Source organism: Scyliorhinus canicula, chromosome 14 (assembly GCF_902713615.1).
Source record: "Scyliorhinus canicula chromosome 14, sScyCan1.1, whole genome shotgun sequence".
Lineage (NCBI taxonomy): Eukaryota > Metazoa > Chordata > Chondrichthyes > Carcharhiniformes > Scyliorhinidae > Scyliorhinus > Scyliorhinus canicula.
The window spans coordinates 43,709,216-43,733,386 of record NC_052159.1 but is presented as its reverse complement, the minus strand read 5'-3'; the positions used below and the strand labels follow the sequence as shown (position 1 = coordinate 43,733,386).

General features: G+C 43.8%; 1 protein-coding gene across 1 annotated transcript in view; it reads left to right on the top strand.

The window, feature by feature from the left end:
- The first annotated feature begins 12,161 nt into the window (after nt 1-12,161).
- b3glcta (beta 3-glucosyltransferase a) overlaps nt 12,162-24,171 on the top strand; it is a 258,971-nt gene continuing 246,961 nt past the window's right edge. Inside the window, exons 1-3 of the mRNA XM_038818599.1 lie at nt 12,162-12,313; nt 19,031-19,086; nt 20,611-20,650. Of these exons, the coding sequence (XP_038674527.1) occupies nt 12,256-12,313; nt 19,031-19,086; nt 20,611-20,650 (154 nt within the window). The 5' untranslated portion in view covers nt 12,162-12,255. The remainder of the gene's footprint in view (nt 12,314-19,030; nt 19,087-20,610; nt 20,651-24,171) is intronic.

Sequence of the window (24,171 nt, the reverse complement as noted above, 5' to 3'; positions counted from 1 at the left end):
TTCAGCCAAAGGTGCAAATGGAAACAGATCTGCATAGTAATGAGGTGATCCAGATCCAGACCCCGCACAATAGAAACATTTAAGTATCAATGGATACTTTTGCGTAGACGCCCAGACGGGATGGCGCCACAGCAACCAACACAAAGAGCCGTAGGGACCGCCCCACCCATCGAGGAACGACCCTCAGATTGGGGGGGTTTGGAAGATATCAATTGGGAAAGGCCCAATCGATACCTGGCAGGTAAAAGAACCGCCCCAAGGGGGCACGGACTTCTAGGACCTATAAGAATAAGCACATGGTTCGGTCTGTTGTTTTGCTCCGGCCCAGACCTGTTACATCGCATCCTGACTCCAGTTTCATCACCAGCCGTTGAGCCATCAGCCATCGAACTGTAAGTGCCAATACAACGATCGCTACGTGATCAGACCTTGCTAGATCTTGACAACTTTACGATTCAGAGAGTTGCAGACCAAGAACGGGATGAAGGCCTTGTTCCCTGACCTTGCCTGTTCCTGTCTAGATAAGTATTTAGTTGTTTAGTATTAGAAGTAAGTTAGTCTCTTTAGCGTATGCATGTGTATTTATTATATTTGTTATAATAAACACCAATCGTTTGGACTTACTAATCGGTGTACAGATTTATTACTTTGAACCTGACCTTGATATACTTGTGACGGTGTCTAAATACGGCACCTGGCGACTCCGAGCATAATTACATATACAGAGCCATAGCAGTGTTAAGCCCACGGCCTTTAAACGGAGGCGTGTTAATCACACTCCAGTAAAACGAGCAACACCCTGCACACCTAAAAAAAACACCCAAAATACTGAAGTCTGGAAATATATAAAGAGACACTTCATTGAAATAAATGTGCCCTTTGCATCAGGTGGTGCAGGTCATGTAATAGTTGGAATAATTTATCTTGATACAGCATGTAATATTTTTCTTGGGGATCACCATCCACTTCTTTACCAATTCCTATTAAATTGCCTGTGTGTCTGTTGAACACAGCAGGACTGAGGTCATTCTTAATTAGCAAGGGGGCAAAACTTTATTTGGGGTTGAAATTACTAGCAGATTTGGGTAGCACAGTGGCACACTGGATTTGCCCTGCTGCCTCATGGTGCCGAGGCCACAGGTTCAATCCCGGCTCTGGGTCACTGTCCTTGTGGAGTTTGCACATTCTCCCCCTGTCTGCATGGGTTTTGCCCCACAACCCAAAGATGTGCAGGGCAGGTGAATTCGCCACGCTAAATTGCCCCTTAATCTATACCGTAATCAATTTGAAAAAATGAATTGGGTACTCTAAATTTATAGACACAAAAAACGAAATTACTAACAGATCAGCCATTAACGTATTGAATTGCGGAGCTTGCTTGAGGGGCCAAGTTGCCTACTCCTGCTCCTAATTCTTATGTTCGTATTCTATTCCCCTTCATCTTACTTGGCCTTTGAAATATGTTTAACTACTTCATCCTTCTCACTATCTCCATCATCTCTACTCCCTGGGTCAATTCAGAAATATACTAAGTTTATATCCTAGACCCCTTTGATATGTGCTCCCCTTGAAAACATAATACATAAACAACAGATTGCCTTTCATATGTTGAAAACAAGTTCTCCAGCATAATGGTGTGCCTGATACACTCTGTGCAGAGTTGGAACCTAGAACTAGCCCCCATGCCAGGTTGACCCCTGAATGCAAATTCAGCCCATGATACCTGACTGCCTAGCTGACCTAGAATTCACTCCAATCAAATGCTGGATAAACCAAAGCAATGCTTGCTGTTCTGTTCTCTCATAGAACGTTGACCCAATTGACTGATTCCACCACCCTTCCTCAGTATTTCAGTCAGCCTAAAATTCATGGTGTGCAACATGTCTTATTTAACGCTGAGTTGAGCTTCAAAACCCACAACCAGGGCATCATCTTTGTCACCGACCAACACTACAATAAGTTCTTCATTGCTATATGGCACTTTGGAACACTCGAGTTGTGGAAAGTGCTATACAAATACAAGTCTTTAACAGGCTTGTCTTTTTCTCCAATCTTTTTCTGGTCAGTCGATTAAACTCCTTCTACAATACAAACTCGGTCAACCTCACCCCTTCAACTCCCTTCCAGAACTATGAGAGGGTTCCCTCTGCCCTCACTTTCCACTCCACTAGCCTCAGTATTCAAAGGATTATCCTCTGCCATTTCAGCCAAACGTAGCATGAAAGCACTATCAAACACAACTTTTCCTCACCTCCCCTGTCAACTTTCCAAAGGGATTGTTCCCTACATCCTCTGCTCACTCTATCACCTCTTAACATCTGATCTCCTTCCCATGCAATCACAGGAGGTGTAGCACCTGCACCGTAATCACCTCCCTCCTCGCTTCTCAAGGCTCCAAACACTCCTTCCAGTTGAAGCAGAAATTTACTTGCACATCTTTCAATCTGGTCTATTGTTTTCTCTTCTCGCAATGCAGTCTGCTCTACACTGGGGAGACGAAATGCAGACAGGGTGACTGCTTTGCAGATCACCATTGGTCAATCTGCAAGTATAAACCCAATCTTCCTGTCCTGTGCCATTTTAATTCAGCATCTTTTCCTCATGCTCACAAAACTGTCCTCAACCTGCTGCAATGTTCCAGTGAAGCCCAACACAAGCTGGAGGAACATCACCTCACCTTCTAATTAGGCACTTTGCAGCCTTCTGGACCAGCATTGAGTTAACCAAATTCAGACCATGAACTCTGTCCTCCATTTCAATTGTTTCCCCTTAAGTGCCAGTTTCTATCTTGTTCTCATGTTTTTGCTTTGAGGCATATGAACACATTCTGATTTTCTGCTTTCAGACAGTCCTGGCCTTTATCCTGCTATTAACACCCTGGACCAAAGCTAGTGGTTAGCACTGTTGCTTCACAGCTCCAGGGTGCCATGTTCGATTCCCAGCTTGGGTCACTGTCTACATGGAGTCTGCACATTCTACCTGTGCCTGTGTGGGTTTTCTCCGGGTGCTCCGGTTTCCTCTCACAAGTCCTGAAAGACGTGCTGTTAGGTAATTTGGACATTCTGAACTCTCCCTCTCTGTTTCCGAACAGGCTACTTGTGACAATAAAGATTATTATTATGTTATTATTAGTGTCAATGGTACATCATCATCTGCATTATATATGAACATATCCCATCTGTTAACCCTCTATACGACAAGGGGAAGTCTCCACAGCATTGGCAGTTTGAAGCCTGACCAATTTTAACCACTGAGCCTCATTTTGATAAATATGATGAATTACCTGCAAATTAACATTGGGGATAAAGGCAATCTGCCCACTTTCTGCTTGCAATTTCTGGTGCCGTTCCAAGGACAATTTGAGGTGGGAATGCACCCCTCTTGCTTATGTTCAGATTATGTTCTTTACTATGAACTTTTGTTCCATCCATGAACATGTTTTTTTTAAATTCCTAAAAGCTGCTGTAGACAAGAAAGATGGAGTGTTAGTGGTCTTGGAAAGTGGTACCAGAAAGTACCAACTTACCCTGGAACTTGACTTTTGAGGTAGCTTGATGCATTCTCTTGGTATAGACAGCAGTTTCTATTTACAAAGGAGATTTCCATGAAAATTAAGTTCGCAGATATCGTTGGCTCTTAATGGATTCTTAAGCTTGTCACAATGTATAAGATGTCCTGGTGATGTGCAGAGTATTCAGAAATGAATCAGTAATGAATACACTCCCATGAGGAATGTGTGAAGGTTTTGTGGCACAATGGTGTGTCCCTAACTCTCCAGGTTCAAGTCCCACTTTAGAACTTGATGACCATGAAAGGTGTGTTCATAACACGGCAGAACAGGTTGACATCAATCTGTAAATCCTTCCAATGCATCTGTTGGCAGATGGTAAGTGTGGGAGAGTTTTCTAGTCAGCTATACTGCAGAAGGCAACGGCAAACCACTGCAGTATTTCACAAAGCCTAATCATGGACCAATCCAATGGAAGTTCATGGTCACCAATGCCCTCTTAGAACGTGGTACCTGAGGAGGAAGAATGTGAAGGACAGATTGTGGTTCAGGGAACCTTACTTAGACTGCAGTTTTATAAGTTGGTTGGCCATACCCATTATCTGTATAAATGCAGAGCATGGATGTTATACAGAAGGCACACAAGTTGAAAGGTTCATCAAGGATTAATTTGCATGTTTGCTAGGATACGATCATGAACAACCAGTATTGAAACATGCTAACATGTTTATGATATTATGGCATTGAGGCCATAATAATTAATTGTTTATCTCTATCGAGATTGACATGTTAGGATGAAAGGTGTATAGTTGCTGGAGTTGGTGTTTTATGGAAAACTGATAGATGGTGGAAGAAAACAGGGAGGGCAACACAATTTTGTAGGGTTGCACTGAATATTTACTTGGTCATCAAATCTTCAGAAACCCTAGCCACCAACAGATGGCAATGATATGCTGAAATTAGGGAAGCAGTGAAGGAATTTTAGCTACAATGCTGTGTCAGTGTGAAAGGATGGTGCGAAAGTTGGAAAAGACTTGCATTTCATGACCTCAGTACATCTTAGAAGGATTTAAATTGTTAGAACTGAAAGATTGGCAAAATTAGAGGAATCAAAGTGAGAACTGCCACCTCCTCCTCCAACCCGAGTAATGCGGTTAAGTGAAACTTGTAGTAGACAATGGGGGCGATTTTCCAGGGCTGCCAGAACCAGGCGGGAATCATGATGGCCCATTGAAACAGGTGAGAGGTTCAAAATGGGATTCTCACTGGGTGTCAAGTCCATTGTGAGTCTCCCGGCCCACTCTACCAGTCATGATCAGATTCTCGCTCAGGCGGGCGAGAACATGCTAACTCTTTATTTACATTCAGTGGCAGGAAGCCCGACTCATCGGCCTTCTGGGATGTTCCAGCATTGCCAATCGGGAGTCCTATGGGCATGAATTAGTGTAGGTCCTGACAAGTGGGCACTTTGGACTCCGAGGGTTACAAGGGGGTGAGTACCCTCTCTGCACTCATCTCAGGTGTGTCCAGGGGATCCCTCGGGGCAAGTGGTGTTGGGGGGCTTAGGCTAGGCTGGAGGGGCTCAGGTCAGAGATCTTTCCCAGGATGGGGGTCATGTGGCAGGTCTGCCCTATGTAGCATTGAAACCCTTTGATGCCTCTACCAGCATGTTAAATTTAAAGGTCTGTCATGTAAAGGTAAAAGTGTGTTGAAAACCTTTGAAGTGCTTTATTCACAGTGATTTTCATTCCCCTTTAACTTTTTCAAGCCTCTGTGCATAGTGAGAAGCCCAAAGCTTTGAACTGCATCATTTACATTCAATTTCACGGACCATTGTCTTTTATAATCATGCATTTGTAGGAACCAGGTTTGGTGGGTATTACTTGGACATGGTTAAAAACTGAGAATTAAATATTGCAGGGCATAACTTGTCTAGAAAAAGGGAAAATGGGTTGTGGAGTAGCTCAATTATTCGGAATAATATAATGGTTGTAGAAAAAGTGTTGAGGCTATCAGCAAGACAGAGGTAGAGTAGAATTCATATGTATAGAAATAATAGACAATAAAGGATCAACCATACCAATTGGTGTTGTCTACAGAACACCAATTGGAATAACTGGAGGAAGAAACATGCAGACAAATTAGAGATATGAGTAAAAAATATAGAATAAGAATAATAAGGGATTTCAACTATCCCTATATTAATAGACAGAAGTGGTACTTAAAGGGGATAAGGGAATGGAGTTCCTGCAGTATATACATAAGCTCTTTGTAACCCAAATGTAAACACCGCAACAAAAGAAGATTCATCATTGAGGCTAGTAATGGGGAATTGAAGAGAACAAATAAGATAAATGATAGTAGGGGATTATCTAGGCAATAGTGACCATAATATGATCTGCTTTAGATTAATAATAAAGAAGGATATAAGTATGATGAAAATCAGGATAACAGATTGGAGAAAAGTTGATTTTGAGTGGTTGAACATAGAATTTGGGATAATAAAATGGGAAATAATATTGGCAAACAATAACATAGAACAATGAGAATCATTGGAGCAGTACATTATTGAACCAATTAGGGATTGGGCTATTTTGTATTTAGTGTTGTGCAATGAGAAAGGACTAATAACTTTGCTGTATAGGTGCCTTTGGGAAATAGTGACCATAATATGACCAGAATTTTGTATTAAAGTTGATTGCAATATAGTTCACAGTTCATGTACAAATACACCAAGCACTAAAAGTTGAGGCATAGATTAGCATGATTATAAAAAAGCAAACCAAACACTAGGCTTTATAACTAGAGGGCGAAAATTGAAAAGTAGGTAAGTTACATAAAACTTGTATCGGACCTTGAATAAACCACATTTGATAGAGTACTTTGTGCAGTTCTGGTCACCTTATAATGAAAAGGATATAGAGGCACTGCAGAGGGTGCCGAGCAGATATACAAGCATGACCAGAAATGCATGGGTATACACTTCAGGAGCGGGTGAACAGGCTAGAAAATACTGAGCAGTGATGTCATGGAGGTCTTTAAAATAATGGATTTTTTGATGGTGTGGATATAGAGAATGTTTACAATTGTGGGGAACAGCATAAGTTGAGGCTGTTAAAAAAGATAGCCACCAAGAAATCCAACAGAGAATTTTAGTAGTAATCTCCTTACACACAGAGTGGTGAGAACATGGAACTTGCTTCCAAAAGAAGTAGTTGAAGCCACTAGTATGAATGCTTTAACAGAAAACAGACAACCATATGAGGGGGAAGGGGGTAGAGGGTTATGATGATAGAATTCGATGAAGACAGTAGAATGTTTTTAAAATATATTTTATTCCAAACCATACAGAAAGTTGCACATCAGAACAACAAAATCAACAACAAACAGCTTGTCATTTTCTGTCTCTTTTACAAACTTAACTAACTCTATGCCTGTGAAGGGGCGGGGGAGGGGGGGGGGACAAGACCCTTTTGAACTAGATAGCTAGGATAGCACTAGAATAGCTCAGCATATGTTAGTTTACCAAGGACTGAAATTAACCATGAAAATATATACCCAATAACCACTATTAACTATTAAGCATGTATTCTTAAAACATAACAGTAACAAGCATTGAAAAAATAGTAGGAGCCCACAATGTATAGTGGCCGCAATGTATAGTGGGACTTAAGCTAACTAACCTGACGACATTCTTTAGAAAGGCATATTCACTCAGAAACAACGTGTTCGGCAGAAATATTCCTTATCAACAGTCCCCAGACAGCCGTTATGAATACAGACAATGGTTCCAGCCAGGAACAAGGTTAAAATGGGGGGATTGAATATACAAAGAAGCAAGGACAGTGGATAAGGGGTCTAGGAAACATCAGAAGATCATGCACGAGTTCCGAACTGCCCATGAGCTGATCATGCAGTCACTGTGTTTTCTAAGTAAAATTCATTGGACAAGGTATAATCTATAGCTACAATGATTGGATCAAGTCCGGCTGAGGCAGGGCTACTGATTTTGAAAATTGTATAATTATTGAACTAAAAGCAATGTAAAGCAGAGCTGGTCGGGAACTTGCGTGGGTCTCATCCCACAATCCAAATATGTGCAGGCTAGGTGGATTGGCCACGTTAAATTGCCCCTTAATTGGAAAAAGAAAAATTGGGTACTCTAAATTTATAAAAAGAAGAGCTGGTCTGGAACTGTCCCAGATCACTCTCCCATGTACGTTGGTAAATAAAGACCGTCTTGAACCGGTGTTGCTGTCTCTCTGAGTCATTGTGTTAGCTGAGCCATAATTAAGAAGGGAAATCCCTCACATGAAAGACAGCTTAATACTCAGTCTCTGAAAATGCTCCTGCAAACCTCCCTCCCATCCAACCCCTCCCTCCCCAACTACTCGTTGGCAATAAACAGCTCCTTGGACCATCCAATGTCCTCAAACAGATACCTCCACTCCACCCAAACACCTTCTCTGCATCCATAGAAATAATAACTTCTGGCACCTTCTCCCTAGACACAGTCATCAATCACCACGTTCAGAAGCTGCCTAATGTTACTCGACAATTGTCGCCCCTTGACAAAGTCTGTCTGATCCTCTCAGACCACCTTCGGCAGGCACAACTTCAATCGCCTCATCAAAACCTTTGCCAGCACTTTCACAATTGTATTCAACAAGGAAATGGGCCTATAAAACCCACACTCCACCGATCCTTATCCTTTGGGATCAAGGAGATGCGTCAACGTGGCTGGCAATTCTCCCCATGCCCACAAATAGTTATACATCCCCAGGTGATCCGGTGCCAGCACTGCTGAGAAATTCCACCAGAAAGCCATCCAGTCGCACTGCCTTCCCCTGTTGCATCAGCCCAATGCACTCCATTATCTCCTGTAGTCCCAATGGCGTCTTCTCCCTCTTTACCGCCTACACCACTGGGAACTCCAACCCATCTAGAAAGTGCTTCATCTCTGTGTCCTCCACCCAGGGCTCGAACCTATACAGCCCCCCGATAACATGTCTCAAATGCCCTGTTAATTTTTTTTGGGTGTTCACCAGTCCTCCCCCTCCATCCCTAACATGCACTATCTCCCATGTGGCCATCTCAACTGATGGCTGTGTTATGGGCCAGGATTTAGAAAACTCCAAAGTATATAACGGAGTTCACCTGACGCACAACTGTTATTGAATTTGGTTATAAGGAGCACAAGGGCCTGCCTTTCAGGTGTTAGCCAACAGAGGCCTTAAGCACGTTTAATCAAAAACAAGCTTTAATCTACGAATGTAGTTAACATTTTTATAAGCACACAGTTAGCATTTTTGTCAACAACAAACATAAATACCCCACACAGCTACAGTAATCTAAATATCACCCTTAATAAATTCCTACTTTAGCTGTTCCAATTTAATAACAATATCCCATAAACCAGAAAACCTTTTTCAAAAGTGTGGCCCAGCACCCAGCATTCAAGACCTGGTATGGATGCACTTGTTTTCTTTCCAAAACAGCAGGTTTGAATTCCTTCCAGAAAACAGTTATCACTTTTAAGTTATCAAGTAGTCTGGAAACAGCTTTTAAAATAAAGATAGAGCGACACTTCCTTTTTCAACCTGTGCAGAACAAAACCAGTTCAAACTCAAAGCAAAAGTAAAACTCAGAGCCACAGCCCAGCTCCCAACTCAAAAACAAAAGTAAAAACTCAGTGCCACCGCCCAACTTCTCCTACATAATGACATCTCTGACATCATGTGGTAAGACAAAAGCATTTCTTAAAGGGACACTCACATGACAGCTGGCCTTCTCCCCATACTAATAAAATACTCCCCTTGTACAATGGAGCTCGCCCATCGCATTCCCTAGCGATACTAGATCAAACTCCATCTGCAGCCTCTTTCTTTCCGCTAACAGCTCTTTAGTCTGGGCCGCTGAATACCGCTGGTCCACTTCCACAATGGCCTTGACCAACACCAGCCTCTCTGCCCTCTCAACCTTATCCCTGTGGACCTTATAGGATATCACCTCCCCCTTAATCACTGCCTTAAATGCTTCCGAAAAGGTGGAGGCGAAACCTCCCTGTTCTGGTTAAACTCCATATAGACCTCTATCACCGACACAACCTTCTCGCAGAACATCTTGTCAGCCCGAGTGTCGAATATAACCTCCACAGGGGACACTGCGCTCGGCCTGTTGCTAACCTCATGTCCATACAATGTGGCATGTTGTCTGATATTACTAACGCTGTGTATTCCTTCCCCTCAATCCGTGGGGATAAAACTTCACCATCACAAAGAAATCTATTCAGGAATACACCCGATGCACGTGGGAGAAGATGGAAAACACCTTCACACCTGGATGTCTAAACCTCCACTAGTCCACCACCAACCACCCTCCCCCCCCCCCCCCCCCCCCCCCCCCAATCTGATCCACAAAAAACGGCAGGTACTTCGATGTTACTTATGGCTCGGGGCTCAATCCATTCACCCTCGAGTCCAGAACAGAATTATAATCCCCCCCCATGATCAATTGATGAGAGTCACGGTTAGAGAAGGCCATTGGTGCCTTCTTAATAAATTCCATACTATCCCAATTGGGTGCATAAATATTCACCGATACAACCGGCGCCTCCACCAAGACCCCATTTACCATCACATATCACCACCCTGGATCCAACACTTGTTGGCCACCGTAAAAACCACCCTTTTGATGAACACATTCGCAATCTCTCTCTACTTTGAATCGAACCCTGAGTGGAACATCTGTCCAACCCATCCTTTCTTTTATCCTCAAGTATGTCTCCTGCAGAAAGACCACATACGCCTTTAAGTTCTTCAAATGGGCAAACACCAAGGATCTTTTAACCGGGCCATTCAGCACCCACACCTTCCATGTCACCATGCTCACAGGGGGTCTCTGCGCCGTCCCACCCCATTATTAAGGTCCACTATCCCAATCTAGCACAAAAATTCCAATAATTCCAGGTTCCTCTCTAGTTTGGGCCCACCCAAAATGGCCACCCTTCTGTTCCAACTACACCTAACCTCAAAAACAAGCTATGTCACCAGTACACTGCCCCCCCCCCCCACCAAACTTCCTGCCCTACCAGTCCCCCTCAACCCTGCCTAACCGCACCGCCCCTCTCCCAGGCTACCTGGTGGTATTGATGTACTGGAATAGACTGGCGAGGGCTTGACTAATTCTGAGGCATTTTCAGCACCCATAGACTTCCCAATGTCCAATGCCATTAGCCCTTTCTTGATATCACAGGCATATGTGATGCTGGGGACATCAGGACTAGGCTGAGGTGGATCATCCACGGTATTTCTCGCTGATTGCCAATGCTTCCATCTTCTCTTTTGTAATGATGTGCAGGGCTAAACCATAACCAAGGATTGGGATATTTGTGAAGTCTTCTCCTATGGTTGGTTGTTTACCACGATTTATAACTGGATGTGGCATGATTGCAGAGCCTTTCTGACCTATTAGTTGTGAAATCATTTAGCTCTATCACATGCTGCTTCTGCTGTTTGACACACAGGTAGTCCTGTGTTCTGGCTTCACCAGGTTGACACCTCATATTTAGAAATACTTGATTCTGTCACTGGCATGCCCTCCTGCAGTCTCCATTGATCCAGGGTTGATCCACTAGCCTATTGGTAATGGTAGAGTCAGGGATAAGCTGGGCCATGAGGTCACAGATTTTGGTTGAATATAAATCTGATGCTGCTGCTGACACAGTGCCTCATGGATGTCCACCCTTGATTTGCTAGATCTGTTCGAAGCTGTACCGTTTGGGGCAGCACAGTAGCATAGTGGTTCGCACAATTGCTTCACAGCTCCAGCATCCCAGGTTCGATTCCTGGCTGGGTCACTGTCTGTGCGAAGTCTGCACGTTCTCCCCGTGTCTGCATGGGTTTTCTCCGGGTGCTCCGGTTTCCTCCCACAGTCCAAAGATGTGCGGGTTAGGTGGATTGGCCATGCTAAATTGCCCTTAGTGTCCAAAATTGCCCTTCGTGTTGGGTGGGGTTACTGAGTTATGGGGATAGGGTGGAGGTATGGGGTTGGGTGGAGTGCTCTTTCCAAGAGCCGGTGTAGACTCGATGGGCCGAATGGCCTCCTTCTGCACTGTAAATTCTATGAAAAATTTGGCACAGTGGTAGTGCCACACATGATGGAGGTTATGCTCAATGTGAAGATGGGAGACTTTTGTCTCTACAAGAACTGTGGTGCTGACGCCTACCAATATTGTCATGGACAGATATATCTATGGCAGGTAATTGGTCAATGTTTTTCCACATTTTTGGTTCGCTCACCACCCTACCGCAGACTCAGTCTAGCAGCTATGTCCTTTAGGACCTGTCTAACTATGGTCTGTGGTGGTACTACCAAGCCACTCTTGGTGATGGACATTGAAGTTACCCACCCAGTTTATATTCTGCACCCCTGCCAGCATCAGTGCTTCCTCCAAGTGGTACAAAGTTAGTTACATTTAATGCAAAGTTAGTTAAAATGTACACAATTCAGGAGTGTATGTTGCAGACTTTCTTTTTTTTCCTGCACTCTTTTGTGAAACAAAATAACTCTGAAACGGTCTATTGTTTTTTTAATGGTTAATATAGGAATATGTATATTCCTGTAAAATTCACGTTGCAGGCTTGATTATCCGGACTGTGGAGGGCGCTCCTATTCTTGGCTGTGATCGGTTTGTGGCGGGTTACTGAAATCCTGCAGAAGCTTCGCCCTGCTCGCTGGCCGGAGAGATGGTGACTGACAGCTGTCCGCCGCTGGCCGTGCGGGCTCAGCTCATCCCGCTCCTCTGTAAGTTTCCCTTCTTACTGCAGATAGCCGAACAGAAACCGCGGAGAGCCCTGACGCTGCTCCGGTTTGTAAACGGCGAGGTTGGAAATGCACGGCTGTATAGTTTCAGGGAGTCAGAAGGAGCTGCAGTTTTAAGCGGCTCGGCAGTGTTACAGCCCATGTGTTGGCACAGAACTCGCGATCGGAGAGAATGTGCCGAGAGTTGGCGGGGCCTGGAACCAGGGGTGGAGGGGGCTTTGTGCATTTCCCACCCATTCCCAAGACAGGGCCTGAGCCAAGGCGGTGTAAATAGCCCCTTTGAGCTGGAGCGGCGGCATGTTTCTGTGGGGGTTGACTGCACACAGTGCCATGCTGCTCAAACCTCCCAACACCCAGGGTTACAAACACTTCCTCCCACGATGCGGCTTTTTGCCACCAACTTTTATTCTTCAATTAAAGGAGAAGTGCTCAGAGCATTTTCTCTTCAGCCGATTAAAAATGTACTTTTGAAAAAATTTAGTGTTGAGATTTAAAGCTTTAGCAATCGCTGCGGCTGGACTATATGGCTACTTAAAACTTATCTATAGCATTTTTACAGGAATGGGCGTTGATTATCAGAGGTAATTTGATTTTTCTCTGATACAAATGGCTTCAGTAATTATTTTTTAAAAAGTTCACCTTCTGGCTTCACTGCTTCAGCATTTAATGCAAATCCTGGGAATTCGTCACTTGTGACAAACTCCCCGGGCCCGATTCTCCGCTCCCCACGCCGGCGACCACCGATTCACCGGCCCGAATGGGCCGAGCGGCCTGACGAACCCGACCGGTTCACACCGGCACCAACCACACCTGGTCGCTGCCGGTGTGAACATCGCGCGACAGGTAAGTGTGGGGCCTGTGGGGGGGGCGGGGGGAGGGGGCGGAGGGAGGATCGAGCACCACGGGCGTGCTCAGGAGGTGACTGGCCCGACGATCGGTGGGCACCGATCGCAGGCCAGTCACCTCCAGAAGGCGTCTCTAAGAGACGCACTCTTTCCCATTCCGCCGCCCCGCAAGATCAAGCCGCCATGTCTTGCGGGGCAGCGGAGGGGAAGACGGCAACCGCGCATGCGCAGTTTGGAGCCTGCCAACCTGCGCATGCGCGGCTGACGTCACTTAGGTGCCGCCGGCCGCATCATTCTCGGCACACCGCTTTGACGCAAACGTCAAGGGCCAGCGGCCGGGTTTCTTGCAACGCCGCTCCTAGCCCCCGGGGGAGAGGGGGGGGGGGGGGGGGGAAACAGGGGGCGAGGAGCGCCCTCCGCGCTGGAGTGAAACAGTCCGGGTTTCACTCCGGCGTCGGCACTCAGTCTTCCTTTGGGAGAATCGCGCCCCCCATTCCCAACAATCGTACGCAGTGTAACCGAGATGAGATTTTTTTTCCACCTGTGAATCTCACTGCTTTTACTCGATTCAGATTGGTAGTACACCTTACCTTAAACAAGGTTTTAAAAAATGCATTTGTTGGTATGATACTGGATACAAATTTTAATTCTCATCAGATGGAACTCATTTGCAACTTCAAAATCGCAATATACATATGCATGGGGAGGCGGTGGTGTAGTGGTATTGTCACTGGACTAGTAAACCAGAGATCCAGGGTAATTGCCTGGGTTCAAATCCCACCATTGCAGATGGTGACATTTGAATAAAAATATGGAATTTAAAGTCAAATGATGACCATGAAGCCATTGTCGATTGTTGTTCACTGACGTCCTTTAGGGAAAGAAATTTGCCATCCTGGCCTAGCCTACATGTGACTCCAGATCCACAGCAATCTGGTTGACTCTTAACTGCCTCCTCAAGGGTACAAATGATGCCACATTTAGTTGACCAGCAATTGTAACAGGTACTTTTCCACTCACGTAGGGCATGCACACACCAACTACTCTTCTCCAAATGTTGGGCTTTTGTGGACCAGGAGCTGGAAAGTGAGATTAAGCTGCAGACTCTCTTTTGCCAGCATAGACTTGCTGGGTCAAATGGTCTTCTGGGCCTACATGTCTATCTTTCTGTATTCAAACTGTTGTTTCTAATGGTTGTGCCATCTGCTGATTTGCGAACACACAAAAAATTTACAATAAGGAGGAAATTTGTCAAGTGAAGTTGCTTTTTTTGATAATGCACCACCAAATAGGAAAAGTTCTTACATATAAAATTGCATTACTGGGTTCCAGGCTATATTACTACACAGCTCAGGATGCTGAACGGGATTTTGTGTCACAAATATGGAAAATGCCCTGACTTTTCCAGGTTTCCCCCAAGATGCCACCGACTCCTAGATCAGCTTCTCCAGGTTCAGTACCATGAATGTAAATGGCACAACTATTGGAAACAACAGTTTGAATACAGAAACATAGACATGTAGGCCCCGAAGGAGACCATTTGGCCCAGCAAGTTTATGCTGGCAGAAGAGAGCTCTGCAGCCTAATCTCACTTTACAGCTCTTGGTCCATAGTCCTAACCCCCCTTCTCCCGAGCCCTGGCCATCCCCAAAGGCCCTCCTCAACCTACCTCTGATCCTTCTGCCAAATACTTTAAATCTATGTCACAGGTTATTGACCCCTTTCCTAAAGGAGATAAGACCTATCTATCTAGGCTCTTCATAACTATCAGAAGGATATGCAGGCTTTGGAGAGGGTACATAAAAGATTTACCAGGATGCTGCCTGGTATGGAGGGCATTAGCTATGGAGAGGTTGGAGAAACTTGGTTTGCTCTCTTGCCGGGGGAGGTAGTAGAAGCAGATAGGATAGTGACATCGAAGAGGTATCTTGATAAATACAGTCATAGGATGGGAATAGAGGGATATGGTCCCCGGCAGGGTAGGGTTTTTTAGTTCAGACAGGCGGTTTGGTCGGTGCAGGCTTGGAGAGCCGAAATGCCCGTTCCTGTGCTGTAATTTTTTTTGTTCTTTGTTCAGTTAAGGCTGGGATGGTCTGGCCTCACCAGCCACAGGGATCTTCTAGCCCTGTCGACCGTCAATAGGAAGATCTGGCCCATGTCTCTCCTCTGCCTTCTCTGTTTCAAAACAACATCGCTTGTCTATATAATCTTTGTCCCAGCTAAAATTCTCAGTTTCTGGTGACATCCTCTTAAATCTCTCTTCCGTCTCTTATGTTGTCAAATCCCATAATATGATGGCCAGAACTGAGAAGTCCCACTGTGCAAAATTCAAGACGTAATGGAAGTTTAAGAAAAAACGAAGAAGGGACAGGGGTTATGAGCAGAGAGTGAAATCACATGGATGGTGTGTAACTAAGGAGAAATTAGAAGCACAAAGACAACATGGATCGATGGTGAATTTTGCCAACTGATTTGCTCTAAAATTCGGTCACTGTGGAAAAAAGAAATGAAGCTTTAAGTCACAATCTCTCTGGCACTGATTCTCAGTGCTGTTCAGTGGGCAAAGAATCTTATCTCCTTGTCCTACTGTGTTTTTACACAGAGGGTAGTGGGTGCCTGGAATTCGCTGCCAGAGGAGGTGGTGGAAGCAGGGACGATAGTGACATTTAAGGGGCATCTTGACAAATACATGAATAGGATGGGAATAGAGGGATACGGACTGCAGAAGATTTTAGTTTAGACGGGCAGCATGGTCGGCACAGGCTTTGAGGGCCGAAGGGCCTGTTCCTGTGCTGTACTTTTCGTTGTTCTTTTATACTCATCCTACTAATTTACTTGATAGGTACCAAACCATTAAATGGGTATGTGCACTAAATATCTGCAATAACTTTAGTTTACCCTTATCATACAAACGCAGCAACTTCACAACATGCAAGGTTTATCAGTGGTGAGGCTGACAGAATTATGTTGTTTATGTGAAGGTAATGGCAGAGCAGCTCAGCTGAGACAGCAACTTCTGAGTATTTGTATTCAACTGTGTATTTGACCTTAACGTTTCTTTAACATTCATGTATAAATAACAGCAAATGCCCCGAGCTTCAAAAACAAATTCAGGGTGTTGTTATCTCATTATCAATTACTCAATGGTCATTTGGGGTTTGGGAGGGAAAGTGAATGAGCGCCAAGTGAGAATTAGGAGACAAATGAAGAAATAATAAGACATAAATTAAGGAAAATTTGACAAATCTTTTAAATGTGAAGATATGTAGCAAATTGGAAGGGTTAGGAAGAGAATCCAGCATGCAAGGCTATCGTGGCTGAGTGATATTTCAATGATGATGAAGTGGGGAGATCAGCTTTTCAGTGTTGGAAGAAGAGGGAGCAAGTTAATATAAGGCAGGAGGAGTTGCAGAATTGAAGAGTGGGGCAAGACCATGGATAGAATTGTAAATGAGGAAAGGGTTTTTAAAATCGATTGGTGAATAGATAAGGGGCTGTTTAGCTCACAGGGCTAAATCGCTGGCTTTTAAAGCAGACCAAGGCAAGCCAGCAGCACGGTTCGATTCCCGTAACAGCCTCCCCGAACAGGCGCCGGAATGTGGCGACTAGGGGCTTTTCACAGTAACTTCATTGAAGCCTACTCGTGACAATAAGCGATTTTCAGATGTGATTGGGAAGTGTAAATTGGTACATGAGTTGGAGCTTATGTCAGTGGAATTCGTAAGACTGATGAGATCTATTGAATAATAATAATAATTTATTGTCACAAGTAGGCTTCAATTAAGTTACTGTGAAAACCTCTAGTCGCCACATTCCAGCGCCTGTTCGGGGAGGTCGGTACGGGAATTGAACCCGTGCTGCTGGCATTGTTGTGCATTACAAGTCAGCTATTTAGCCCACTGTGCTAAACCAGCAGAGCCTGGAGATTAGAAATGCTTCACCTCGGTGGAAGTGAGTTATGGCTGATGTTCAGCACATACTTAGGAAATACTTGATGGATGGTGATGGATATAATGTGTGGTTTGAAGCACTGCTTAGAATTAAACAGGATGCTGAGATTAAACATTTTCATTCAATCTGAGCAGGCTGCGAGGTAGGGGGAAACTATATCAACAGGTAGACTGCGGACATTCTTACAGAAGGAAGATCAGGATGTTTTGACAAGTTGCACTTATATATTGGCTTTAATGTAGTTAAATATCTCAAGGATTTCACAGGAGTGTAATCGAAGAAAAATTTATACCAAGCCAAAGACGGAGTTGTTGAGATAGATGACCAAAAGCTTGGCCATAAAGGTAGTTCTTAAAGGAGGAAAGAAAAGTAGGGAGGGATTTGGATGGAATTCCATAGTTTAGGACCAAGAAGTGTGAACACATGGTCACCAGTGGTGTGGCAGAGGAAGTCGGGCATGCATAAAATAATCTGATTGGAGGAATTCAGTGCACTTGTGGGATTGCAAGACAGGAGGAGGATATATAGATAGTAACACCATGTACAGGTTTGAACATAAAGATAAGAATTTACAATCGTTGGGGGACCAGGAGCCAATATAGGCCAGTGAACAGAATTTTGTATGAGTTAAGATACGGGAAGCATAGTTTTTAGATAAGCTTAATTTAGTGGAGGATGGAACAGGGGAAGCCTGAAATAAAAACGAAAAATGCTGGAAAAGCAGATCTGGCAGTATCTGTGGGAGAAAAACAAGTCAAGGTTTGAGTGAATGTGACTCTTCTTCAGAACTCGAGTTCTGAAGAAGTCATATTTACCTCCAAAATAGTAATTTTGGCTGGAATATTTGGCCCCGCTGCAGTGGATACGGAGAGCCATTCAAACGTTCATTGACTTTGGAGGAACCGGAAAATTCTGGCCTCTGTTTCCCTTGCCCCAGATGCTACTAGACATGCTGAGTATTTCCAGCACTTATTGTTTTACTTCAGATTTCCGACATCTCCAGTCTTATTTTTATGAGAATAGTTGAATCTTTAAAAGTTGTGTCTGAAGGAATTTTGGGCTCTTATTTGTATATTGGGGTGATTAGTTTTGGAGATCTTGTACTGTAAGAGTTTGCTGTTCATGTAGTTCAAGTTTATATGTATCTTAGAAAAATTGCCTAAACACATGTTGCTTTTATTTTGAATGTTTAAGAACGAACATGAATGCATATATGGATTGATACAACTTAATCATTCAATTTTTATAGCGGTCTGTTAGCTCTTCATATGAGCAAAACATACATAAGCTGCTGAACCAAAGCAATACTAAGATGTCCTTGAATGAAGTCATCTACAACTGCAGGGATGTTTCCTAGGAGAGAAATGTTATTGTTAAATGAATTCAGTGAAAATTTCCATCTGCACAGCAGGTAGTGAAGGGATCACATATTTTGTGCCTTTACTTCCAAGATTTAATGAAATGGGCAGGAACAGACGGAATGCTTCAAGATATGTCTCACACTATGAACATATTTTGTACAGTTGGTTGATTTCACAGCAGTCTAGCTAGTGCAAGTAGACTATTTTGAAAACTTATCTAAATGAAGCTGCGTTACTGTAGGCTTTTTCACTTAAATAAAATATCAAGAATGTATGAAGCATAATTATGACTTTTGTGGATTGCAATCCAAAAAGATCGCATGGTTACACAGATTAAATCTTTGCTCTTCTTTTGTCGAAATAAATTTTGCCTTCCCGTCACTCTCGTGCTTTTAAGAATCAGTTAATGTTTTTGTTTTGATAGGCAGTGTACTGCTGTCCAACACCATTTTTCTCGTAAATCTAACAATGCACTATTTTTGTTTGTTGTAAGCACCGAAACTGAATTTTCTACACTAATTACTCTGTTTTTGTTGCTCTAGTATTGAGTTTCAACATTACTTCAGTAGCTGCAAAGGAATATGACACATCATCACAGGTATAGCCATATTTCATGCCCACATAGATGTCTGGATGTGCAATAGTAGAAAAGAATTCATATAGCTAAAACATGATATATTTATAATCAATCATAAATTCACTCTTAACCAAATAATTGTGAAGGTTTTGTTTACTCAAATTGGTATAATTTTCATTTGAGCTAATTGTAAATGGTAATGCAATTTTTGTTTGTTTTTCGTCACTTCATTGAAATTTCAATCATTTCTATTACTTTCAACTAGAATTGCAGAACTGCTATTATCTCGAGCAATTTGATCAGTATACTCCTCATTAGTGTTGATGTTGAAAAGGGGAATGAGGCTTCATGAAATTTATCCTGGAAGCATTCTGAAATAAATAGTTGTGAAATCAAACTTGCATCAAGAAACATTGATTTCTGTGTAATATTTGTACAACATTACTTGTACGATATTGTCACATGTTTCTCAAAATTCTCACCTGAAAGGCTGCTTGCCAATAGCCATTTTTTTAATTCAACAATTTTTGTCTCAAGTTGGTTAATATTCAGAAATATTACTTGTGCTAAATGTCACATGGTGAATGCTGAATATTTAGCCATTTTTCTCTTTTTGGGCAGAAAGGATTAATAATCTATGGCAGTGGGCTGGCTGATTCTAAAAGAACATCTAGTTCTGGAGGCATGCACCTATTGAAAAAACAGAATCTTGATTGCTGATGTGTGCTTCGATTTGTTTTTGATTTGTTAACTTTGTCTTTAGTGGAATCGAAGGTGTAGATAAGCATTTTTATGAAAATTTCTAAGATCATTTTTGTTTTACTTTGATAGTTATCTGCAGTCAAGTTGAATTAAAAACATTTTTATTTTTGGAAGTTATTCTTTTTACATTGTACCATTGTCTACTGTGCCATACTTGGTATTTTGATAGTATTTTCATTTATTCTAATTAACATGTGTTTGAAATTCTGTAATGAATGACAGATATTGTAAAAACTGTCCCGTACTTAGAAAAATAACAGAATAAATAATGCTCTAAGTGCAGAATAGATCTAAGGATGTTTTGATTTGATTTTATGTTATACCCAGTTCTCTCTCATATTTGAATCTAATCCAGACAAATGAGAAGGTCATTTGGTGTCTCTTAACAATTGCTGTCAATCATAAATGACATATGCTGCATATAAGTATCTCTGGGAACAGAACGTCACATCACATAAACAGCCTTCAAATTTGTCATTGATATTGTCAGTCTTTCTCGGTGAAATTGGAAAGATGATGTGAAAAGTTGAATGTCAGTCGTGGTGTACAGATCGCCCAGCCACTTTAAGGTTTTGCCCTTGATGGGAATTCTGCATAATTTTTCACATGGTATAAATCAGAGATGTAATTTTGGGGAAATTAACTATTCCTTCCATCTTTTTAATATTGTTGACCCAGTTATTGCTTGCAACATTTAATTTAAATATGCTATTTAGAATACCTGTATGATATGTGTGCACTTGTATTGCTTTCAGTATTTGTGCCTAAAATCTATTTCTACAGATTTTATCGAACGACAATGAACCACAGAAAACATCGATAGGTAAGTTGTTGAACAATTATTCTCCAATGGGGTTTCAATTTTCTCAGCAGCAGTTTTTCATGAAATTTTATTTCAACTTCCTGAATCTTTGATGTGAAATACAAAAAAAACATTTTTTTCCTCCCACCGTCCAGTTTCCTCTGCTCCTGTTCGGAAGACATTAATTTAGCCTGTCGGTCCATGAATGCTTGCATAAATGGCCTACTGTGATGACATTGCAGTGAAAAATGAACATGCTGCTTCAGGAAAGCTGAAATAAGAGGGAAGGAGTAATATGTAGTGGAGGGAGTATGTAATAGGTAGCTAAGTGGCAGAAGATGATTTGCCAAATGTGAATGCTCTTGGGGTGAAAAGTGAAAATCCTGCTCTTATGAGAGGATCACATCTTTATGTCCTGCTACTCCTCTGGCACTTTCTCTTCCTAGCTCATCCTCTTAATGCCAACATTATTCTTATTACTTTTCTTTTTAACCATCTTAGTGTGCATTTGAAGTCAGCAAAAATTATATGGCAGATAATTTTGTTCTAAAACATGAGTGTAATCTCTGGGAATGTACTCCATTGTTCTGACTAAGTATTACCACATTCTATTTCCTAGTTTATTTTGTGATGAATATAAGGAATTGGTATGCATAGTATTATATACATCTGGTGCAGTTATATTTTTTAAAATCCTTGTTTTAAAGAAAGACAGACTGCAGGATGTACAATTAAGGTGTCATAGAAGTGAGATCATTGTTATTTCAAACCATGCTTATGTTTAAAAGAGCCCGAATGGGTTGTGTTGTGATTTCTGGGGAGTAGATAATGGGAGACATGTTTAAACTTAAGGAATTAGGTAATGGGATTTGAGATAAAGATGCTGCAGTATTCAGAGGGGCCAGGTGTGTGGCAGTCAGTTTGGAGTGTTCTCTAGAGGTTGTGAGCTGAATAACTGCTTCTGCAATCGGCTGTTGGGTTAAGCAGTAGTCTGACACTGACACAAGTTTGCAGGCTGATTCCTGACAGGATCTCTCTCTCCAAGCAGCGTTTTAAATGGAGGTGGTGGCACAGTGGTATTAGAACATAGAAAAATACTATTGTCGCTGGACTAGTAAACCAAGAACCCAGGGTAATGATCGAGGGTCCCGGGTTCAAATCCCGCTACTGCAGATGGTGACATTTGAATTCTGTAAAAATCTGGAATTAAAGGGCAGCACGGTAGCCTTGTGGTTAGCATAAATGCTTCACAGCTCCAGGGTCCCAGGTTCGAATCCCGGCTGGGTCACTGTCTGTGCGGAGTCTGCACGTCCTCCCCGTGTGTGCGTGGGTTTCCTCCGGGTGCTCCGGTTTCCTCCCACAGTCCAAAGATGTGCGGGTTAGGTGGATTGGCGATGCTAAATTGCCCTTAGTGTCCTAAAAATAAGGTTAATTGGGGGGAGGGTGGTTGTTGGGATACTGGTATAGGGTGAATACGTTGGTTAGAGTAGTGTGATCATTGTTCGGCACAACATCGAGGGCCGAAGGGCCTGTTCTGTGCTGTACTGTTCTATATCTTTTTTTTAAAAATAATTTTTATTGAGAAATTTTGATTTTATACAACAATAACGCACCTTAGTAAAATACCGAAAATAACAATAATATTAACAATCATATACATTCGCCCCATCCCCATGAACAACCCAGCATTTTAACAACAACGCAAATTAACACACTATAAAGTTACAGAATAAACACTACATGCCCAGAACATATGGGCGTGGTTCGCAGGACTCCCCGAACATCTGGTGCACCTGTCCTCACCCCCGAAGAACCTACTCATCCTAGTCCCGGACATATGGGCCCGGTGCAGCACCTTAAATTGGATGAGCCTAAGCCTCGCACACGAGGAGGAGGAGTTGACTCTCTCCAAGGCCTCCGCCCAAGTCCCATCCTCTATCTGCTCCCCGAGTTCCTCCTCCCATTTAGCCTTCAGCTCCTCCACTGACGACTCCTCCACCTCCTGCATTACCTTATAGATGTCAGACACCTTCCCCTCTCCTACCCACACCCCCGAAAGCACTCTGTCCATCGTCCCCTGCGAGGGCAGCAAAGGGAATCCCTCTACCTGCCGCCTAGCAAACGCCTTTACCTGCAGGTATCTGAACATGTTCCCCTGGGAAGGCCAAATTTATCTTCCAGTTCCCCCAGGCCCGCAAACCTCCCGCCAATAAACAGGTCCCTCAATTTGCTGATGCCCGCCCTTTGCCATCCCCTGAATCCCCCATCTGTGTTCCCCGGGATGAACCGATGGTTGCCACCCAGTGGAGCCTCCATCGAGCCCCCTGTTTCCCCCCGATGCCGTCTCCACTGTCCCCAGATTCTTAGGGTCGCCGCCACCACCGGGCTCGTGGTAACCCTCTTGGGGGAGAGCGGCAACGGTGCCGTTACCATGGCACCCAGGCTTGTACCTCTACATGACGCCATCTCCATTCTTTTCCACGCCGCCCCTCCCCCCTCCATCACCCATTTACGCACCATTGACACATTGGCTGCCCAATAGTACCCCAGAAGGTTGGGCAGCGCCAGCCCGCCTCTATCCCTTCCTCGCTCCAGGAATACCCTCCTCACTCTCGGAGTCCCATGTGCCCACACAAAGCTCAGAATACTGCCGGTCACTCTCCTAAAGAAGGCCCTGGGGATAAATATGGGCAGGCACTGAAAAAGGAACAAGAACCTCGGAAGCACTGTCATTTTGACGGACTGCACCCTCCCCGCCAACGACAATGGCAGCATGTCCCACCTCCTGAACTCCTCCTCCATCTGATCTACCAGTCTGGTAAAGTTATGCTTGTGGAGAGTCCCCCGGTCCCTGGCCACTTGCTCCCCCAGGTACCTAAAGCTCTCCCCTGCCCGCCTAAGCGGGAGCCTACCAATTCCTTCCTCCTGGTCTCCAGGGTGCACCACAAACACCTCGCTCTTGCCTAAGTTTAATTTATAACCTGAGAAGGTCCCAAACTCGGCTAGTAACTCCATCACTCCCGGCATCCCTCCCACCGGGTCCGCCACATACAGTAACAGGTTGTCGGCATACAACGACACCCTATGTTCCTCTCCACCTCGCACCAAGCCTCTCCACCTCTCTGAATCTCTTAATGCCATCACCAGCGGCTCGATTGCCAGTGCAAACAACAAGGGGGACAAGGGGCAACCCTGCCTGGTCCCTCGGTAAAGCCGGAAGTACTCCGACCTCCTCCTATTCGTAGCCACGCACGCCATCGGGGCCTCATATAACAGCCTTACCCATCTAATGAACCCTTCACCAAATCCAAACCTCCCCAACACCTCCCATAGGTACCCCCACTCCACTCTATCGAAGGCCTTCTCCGCATCCAGCGCCACCACTATCTCTGCCTCCCCCTCAATCGCCGGCATCATAATGACCTTCAGCAATCTCCGCACATTCGTGTTCAGCTGCCTTCCCTTCACAAAACCTGTCTGGTCCTCGTGCACAACCCCTGGCACACAGTCCTCTATCCTGGTGGCCAGGATTTTTGGCAGCA